Source organism: Oryzias latipes, chromosome 17, assembly GCF_002234675.1.
Source record: "Oryzias latipes chromosome 17, ASM223467v1".
In the NCBI taxonomy this organism is placed as follows: Eukaryota; Metazoa; Chordata; class Actinopteri; order Beloniformes; family Adrianichthyidae; genus Oryzias; species Oryzias latipes.
In genome coordinates, this window is record NC_019875.2 from 18,450,375 (window position 1) to 18,457,747 (window position 7,373).

At 40.6% G+C, this 7,373-nt stretch overlaps 1 protein-coding gene across 3 annotated transcripts; it reads right to left on the bottom strand.

Moving 5' to 3' along the window:
- Window positions 1-316: 316 nt before the first annotated feature.
- On the bottom strand, window positions 317-6,481 carry abhd4 (abhydrolase domain containing 4). 3 transcript variants are annotated; one of them, XM_020710944.2, is made up of 9 exons: window positions 6,289-6,441; window positions 5,786-5,833; window positions 4,175-4,260; window positions 3,978-4,094; window positions 3,599-3,887; window positions 2,049-2,230; window positions 1,858-1,969; window positions 918-1,104; window positions 317-642 (listed from the first exon to the last, which is right to left on the bottom strand). In XM_020710944.2, the coding sequence occupies exons 2-9, from the start codon at window positions 5,788-5,790 to the stop codon at window positions 553-555; spliced, it is 1,068 nt and encodes a 355-aa protein (XP_020566603.1). In that variant the 5' UTR covers window positions 5,791-5,833; window positions 6,289-6,441; the 3' UTR covers window positions 317-552. The 3 variants fall into 3 exon arrangements, with proteins under 3 accessions (XP_020566603.1, XP_011484866.1, XP_011484867.1); XM_011486564.1 differs by lacking the exon at window positions 5,786-5,833 and having other exon boundaries at window positions 6,289-6,481; XM_011486565.3 differs by lacking the exon at window positions 5,786-5,833 and having other exon boundaries at window positions 3,990-4,094; window positions 6,289-6,480.
- Between the last annotated feature and the right edge of the window lie 892 nt (window positions 6,482-7,373).

Below are 7,373 nucleotides of genomic sequence, written 5' to 3' on the forward strand. Positions count from 1 at the left end.
CGGCCACCAGTGTGTGAAAGTGTGTGTGACTGGGTGAATGGGTCTGTGACTGTAAAGCGCTTTGTCCTTGTAGGAAGAAAGGCGCTATATAAGTATACGCCATTTCATCAAAGCGACGGATGATGAAGTTTGGGGATCCTCTCGGGGGGAAAAGCTTAAGTTGGATGCAATCTTTCATCAAGAAGCTTCGGAATGTTTAAATGATCCTTAAAAAGTTTAAAGTCATACATTTTACCTCGGATAAAGACTTATTTTTGTTGCTACTCGGTTTTGAAACTAAAGCACTCATTTACAGGAAAAAGGGTTACTAATCTGCTGATTTTCTGCATCCAATTTTTATTTGTGCAAAAGTTATAAAACACGCCGTGCGACAGATGGAGGAGAAAAGAAAAAAGAAAGAAATAATGAGGCACATGTTAAAAATCTAAATGTATGGCCATCTGGCTGACTGATAAATACATTATAAATAACGTTTTACTTAGTATGGATTCTTTCCGGCCTGGCACATACAGTTTATTTACAGTACAATCAATCGTTTTCAACCCAAACATGTCAGTCCACAGAATTACATATATTCTCCACCACTTTGTTAAACGTCTCTGGCTGGTCGGCGTACACGTGATGTGAGGCGTCATCGATTAGCTGCGGAGTAAAACAGATCGAGTCGGTTATTAAGTTACGTGTGTTGGTACTGCATTTTTCAGAGAATAAGTCGCGGTTTTAGCATACTTTGGCTGGGGGTCCGACTAATGCTACGCTCACACCAGGCGACCATACTAATGAAAAGTAAACAGACAACATATCTATCTATCTATCTATCTATCTTTTTTTGCGTCTGCGACTTATACTCCAGAATGATTTATTAATCCAAAAAAACCTGGTTATGTCTTTTTTTTGTTTAAAAAGGTTCCACTTACCATCACTCTGGTGTGGGCCTTGCCCCGTATCTCAGCCGCTTTGTCCCCGGACGAGCTGTCCACCCAGGAGACGGCTCCGTACAGCATGGTGACAGGCATGGAGGGGGGCAGCAGGTGGACCCGCTGTAGCATGGGTCTTTTAGCCCAACCCAGGGACTCTGACATGGCCCGGAAACCCACCTCACCGCTGGGGGGCGGGAGGAAAAACGGAGGGGTGAATCACATGGAGATGTTTAGGTTTTAGCCAATCAGAGAAGAGTTTGGAGGATGCGTGGTTAAAGCCACCAAGATAGCAACCAGTGGCCTTATATGAGGCAATACCTGATAGCAGAGGTTAAAAGAAAGACTCACAGAGCAGCTGTCAACTGAATGTTCACTGATGACTTTACAAATGTTTGGAAGTTCCTGTGTTTGACTTACGATTTATTAATGTTTTATTTATTGATGGGTGCCTTGCAGGATTTCTGCGGCCGTTGATGAAAACATCGATATCCTTTCAGCTGAACTGAATCGGATCACGCTATAACTTTAACAGCCGACTATCGGCGCAAAAAAACTCAATCATTCCATTCACAATTTTATTCAATATTTAATTTGTTTTTATTTTAGATATATTTGAAATTTGGTTGGGTTTAAAAACATTTTTACGGTAAATAGTAAAAAAAAAAAAAAACTAAAAAAAAAAAAAAAAAAATCGATTATGAATCATTTAAACAAACTAATTAAATGTAGTAACACAAAAAATTGTTGTTGTTTTTTTAAATTAAGATCAATTTAGTTTTAATCATCGTATTTTTTAAGCAGCATTGGGGAACATGGGTCATTAGCCACCACTCAACAAGGCTGGTAGTTACAATGACTTATCTTTTCCTGCTGAATTGTGGGTAATTGCTGTCTATTCCAAAGAGCAAAGACTTTTGTACACTGAGAAGAGACGTACCTTGGAGTCTGTGCATTACAGTGGTAGATGTACTGTGTCATGGTGTCGTCATCGAACAAATCTTCAAACTTCCTCCTGAAATCGGGGCGGAATCTGTTCACCAAACCCGGGCCTGAGTCAGAACCATTGAAATGATGAGACGGCGTTACGTCCGGCGAGTCGCAGTGAGAGATGGGATTTCCTGCTCTTACCCCATGGGCCCGCTGCTCTGATGACGGCCAGTGGGTTGAAGAAGGAAACGATCCCGGCGATGACTTTCACCCAGCGTGGCGGGCGAAAGGTCTTCACTGCCTCTGTGCCCTGACTCTCCTGGTTCTCTGCTTTGGGTCGCTCTGGGAAGCCCCAAGGGTCCACCAGGATGAGATGAGACACTCTTAAAAAAGAAATCCAAGAAAACATGACACTTTTTTATATAGTTTTTACATGGCTGAATAATGTGTCTCCCCTAAAAACACAACGCGCTAACCATGCATTAAGCTCCAAAGCGTCTTCTAGTTTAGAATAAATAGTTTTAGATGAAAAGCTGCTTTTATCGCTACATTAAAGTAGAAGGTGACCTGTGTTTGGTGACAAATTCTCATTGATCACAACTTCTAACTACTTCCCAAATCCCCTTCAGAAATCAAATCCACCGCAATAATGTAAATGTTAAAAAATACCACCTTAAAAAGTGAGCACACAAAAAATCTTAGAAAGTATACTACCTTATAAAAGCAGCAATCCTCTAAAAGTTCGTAATCAAATCTTTGAAACTATTCACACGAAGCAATATCGTTGACTGTATATGAGAACCGGACTGAGTGACCCCCCCCCATGTTTCAAACAGGAAGTACCCGAGGGCTCCAGGAAGTCAAAATCCCAAAGACTTCTATAGAGAAATCAACGGCTTTTGGTCAGAATAACCGGTCTTGCTCTCCTACCTGTTTATTTTTAACATCTTCTTGTTAATCCTATTTTTTTACTCTTATTTACTCTTACTCTTATTTTTTCTGTTGCAAGTTATTCAAGTTATAAACTGACCAATCAGACGCTTCGATAAGTTTGTGGTCTCAAAACGAACAGTCGAAATGTCTGATTGACAGATTCTCCTGAGCTCCTTGTAGGGAAGTGGGGCTCACTCCTCATTGGTGAGAGTGGTTGCCATAGAAATGTTGACTGTGACAAGAAGGAATAAGCTCGAAAAACTTCTGTAACATCGCATACAAAATAGTTTAGGACTCATTTTTGATTATTTTGATTTAAAAATTTATACGATGACTGCAGTACTGTACTCATAGCCTTATAGTACTGTATTAACATTTGTTCAAAGAAGAATATTATGCTATGAGACCAGGAAAAGCCACAGATACAAAATATTGATCGTAAAAGAGCTACTAAACTATTGAAAAAGTTGACTTTTAAAAAAAAGTGTGTTTATTATTACCAATACCAACTCAAATATAATGCAGTTTTTGCTTTGGGAGACATAGAGAATAGTTTTCTTCTTACAAATCAATGCAACGGTGTGGTGGAAGTATCATAATTTGGACCTTTTTTGTTGCATTTTGTTTGCTTTTTTTGTTTTATTATTAAAGGAAGAATGCAAATAAAAGAAATAAATGTGATAATTTTGTGACATTTTGTTAATGATATTTGTTTCTTCTATTCTCATTAAATCCATTTGCTTGACATGTAGCTGTTTTTAAATTTATTTTTGTATGTTTTAGTTGCTGTTTTGTTTTTCTTCCATTCACTTTGTTACCTTGAAGGATACTGGATGGCATAGGAGGTCGCCAGGTACCCTCCTAGACTGTGTCCCAGCAGAATCATGCTCTCCAGCCCCACAGACTGCCGCCATCGTTCGATGGAGTCCACAAACTGCTCCTCTGCCTTCGCGGCGTCCGACGGGAAGTGAGGTCGGGAGCTCCTCCCAAAACCCAGGAGGTCGAAGGCATGGACGGGCCTCGACCGGCTCAGGCCGTCCAGGTTTCGGACCCATAAGCCGACGCCCCCTCCGAAGCCATGGACCATCACCAGGGGGGTCTTAGGTGCTAGAGCGTAAAGGAAACGAATGTCTGAGGAGCTCAGAAAGAGGTTTTGCACCAGTGTACATCACTAAAGAACACAGCCGGGGAATTTACACAAGTCCGTACGTTCTTCTGCGGGTTTGTGAACCGTCTTGTTGGTGAGGGTCAAAGTCCATATTCGGTCCTGATTCGGGAGCTTCACAAACCGGGCCCATAAATTGTTCTGAATACCTGTAAAAAGTAGGAGAAGAAGCTCGTAAAGTCGTACCCATGTGATCACCCCGACTAACTGAAGGCAGTGACAAGCTTACGGGCAAGTATTTTGGACTCTGCAGCCTTCAAAAGGGACATGGAGGTTGGACGCCAGGAAGGCCACCAACTGAAGTCGGAACTTGACCTGAGCGTGAGGACATTGAAGGAAGAGGTCAGTCAAGCAGGAGATGATTGTGAATAGGAGAGAGTTCAGCACACGCGGGTTACACAATGCAGCCGACTCTGGCAGGAGTCCAACGTTAGTCAGGGGTGTTTGCATAGAGCACACATGAGGACGGAGCATGGAGACATGAGTCACTGGACAAAGCCACCATGCTGTAAATAAAAGGGAAGGTTCACAGTGACACAGCAGTTACAGACCCGCTCCGATCATCTTATAACCTAGTGTCAAAACGTTTCCACTGGTCCTATTAGTTATGATTTTGTCGGTTTTAGCCAAAAGAAAAAAAAAAACCTGTGCCGTTCTCTTGGGCTATGACTGAATTCCTTCACTACTCACTATATAGTGGGTTCGCCATTTTATACTGCTGTCCGAATCTACAGTTCCAAAATCCAGTGCCCTAGAAATTTCCCAGAAGTCTCTGCAAAAAACCAGTGTACATTAATGCTCACTAAATTAACAAATATAGACCACAATGCATTGTGTCTGAACAATTTTTGCAAAAAAAAAATGTATACAAATGTATTTTTCTACAAAACCATCAAAGTTTTTATCTTTAGAACTCAGTGGATTCATAAATTATCTGCACAAAACGCTCATAGTAATGGCTTTTTTTTACTTCCTGAAATCGATGACGTCACATTTGGGCATGGCGTTCGAATTGCTTTCAAAATCCAGGGCACTATAGTTTTTTATTATTTAGAGGTTAGGGTGGGAATTTGGACACAGCCTAGGACATGACTTCTGCAGAACGCCAGGAGTTCCCCACCCCCCCTTCCCGTCACCCATCGGTTTACACTAGGGGTCTGCAAACCTGAGGCTCGGGAGCCACAGGCAGCTCTTTTATCTCTCCATTGTGGTGGAAGAAAATGAATAGATAAGAAGTTTGTTAGTTACGTTTAGTCTTGAGGTGATCAAAAATGAGTACAAACAAACTGAAACTGCTGACATTACAAAAAAAAAAAAAAATCAAGAGGTAATAAAAGCTTTACCTTTCTTCCAAAACATCAGATAACTCAGTGGTTTATTATTATAATACATTTAAAGTCATATTTTTTTATCTTACGTCTGTTTAGAAACAACGTTTAAATGCAAGTTCATCTACTGTATCAGGATTTTACTTGACACAGGATGTCCTTTTATTTTGAAAGGAACTTGTATGTGCAACTATCAATAGAAACACTATTAGAATTCAATTACTGTAACTATTTTATAAGCTATGTTGCAAAAATGAATGGTTTAATGACCACAAACACACAAATAAAGTGTCTTTTTGGGACTTTGTGGCTCTCACTGGGTTTTTTGGAAAGCCCCTTTTGGGGCAAAAAAACGCAGACTCCTGGTTTGGACGCTCTCCCACTAACTTACAGCCCCTCACACCCCCACCATAACATTACCGGTGTCTCAAAAATGGCGAGCCGTATCAGAAAGATGTCATAAAACACACCAAAAACAACATTTTCAGCAGAAAGATGCACCCCCCAAATACCTCATCCCAAGACTTGAAGATTTTTACCAAACTGTTTTATTTTCCTACCTGCAAGAGGAAGGAAACTGAGTTCAGGCAGAGTCTAACGTGACTCAGCTGGTTTTTGCTGAGTCACGTTAGAGTATCTTACTCTATGGCCAAAGGTTATGAAACCGGTTTGTCAAAACGATTATGTAAAGCTAATTTAACAAAGAAAGCCACTGACTTTTATAACAGCCTTTTCTTTAAATATAACAATGATTTGCGATTGTAGAAAGGCTGTGAAATTCAGAATTTTCTGATAGGATTTATGGATAGGTTCGTTTGTTCGTGTAAATACAGTACATCAAAATTTTACGATACTGTCGGAAAATATTTACAGTTACTAGACTGAATACAATCGGACTGTTTAGAACGGGCTTCCAAAAAATAAAAAATAAAAACAAAGAACGGGCTTCCGTGCTTCAAGGCCACATTGTTGATGAACTGTATTACGTAAGTGCAGAGCTAGCAAAGTTACTCACTCCGTCTCGCAGTCGCTTGTCATGGGAGCTGCAGTGGTGGAAGAATCCATTGGTCGAGATTCACGAGTCGCTACATTCAGTTTAAGTCCTAACGCCGTTCAACAATTACCTCTAAGTCATGTAATAACAAGCTCCACTGTTTTATAATCTGTACACCGCTACGTCACCTGACCGGAAGACAAAGATTGTCTCTGCTAAAGATGCTTCACTTCGACCAATTAACTGGGTGTTGTAGTTCATTTAATTCCAGAAGAGACCTTTTTTTAAATAATTCTCTACTTTTTCCCCGTAAACAACTTCAAAACCAAAACACAATTCGAACTAATTTGATTTTTTTTTTTTTTTAAATGTATCAAACCCAAAAGGTCATTGGATGGATGTGTCCTTTTCTCCTGTATTGTTTCTGTATTTATGTATATAAATACATATTGTTTTGTTTGTGTTCCTTATATGCAATTTGTACACATTTCAATTCCCCCTGAGTTAGTCACTCTGTTGTTGTATTATGTTGTTTTTCAATAAAGTCTGAAAAAATGTGTTTTACTTTAATTTTTGCTAATCCTAATGGTTTGTATTACAAGAAATACCAAGGCAATACTAACTTAACCCTTGTGCTATCCTAGACACTTTAACGTTGGGAGTTGGGTCATCTAGACCCACTAGACCAGGGGTCGGGAACCTTTTTGGCCAAGAGAGCCATAAACGCCACATATTTTGAAATGTAATTTCGAAAGAGCCATACAATAATGTAGTGTCCCTTTCCCACACTGAGGCACGGAGACTTAACCTCTTTTAAGGTTCTTTATTCGGGTTACTGCAGACCGCGACAAACGCCGAACAATTAATTCAGCAACTCCTGAATCTCTCCCGCCGAGACGAGACGAGAGCGCGTCTCCCAACTTTATATTCCCCTGCTCCCGCTGCAGCCCTCCCCTTTCCCTTATTCGGCCCATAGCTGAACCCCATTGGTCCAAACTACCTAACAACAGGCTGAGCGACAGAACTGAGAGCCAATCAGCTCTCTGCTTGATGCGGTCAATGAACTCCAGAACTTTTAACGCGGCCCAACAGCCACCCAACTCAGT

Excerpts from the sequence above, each read along its gene's own strand:
- abhd4 (XM_011486564.1), bottom strand. The coding sequence starts at position 6,338 with ATGGATTCTTCCACCACTGCAGCTCCCATGACAAGCGACTGCGAGACG. Across the intron at positions 3,888-3,977 it reads AGAAGAACGTACGGACTTGT|CACCTAAGACCCCCCTGGTG; the intron begins GTAAATTCCCCG and ends TTTACGCTCTAG. Across the intron at positions 1,105-1,857 it reads TGTAATGCACAGACTCCAAG|CGGTGAGGTGGGTTTCCGGG; the intron begins GTACGTCTCTTC and ends CCCGCCCCCCAG.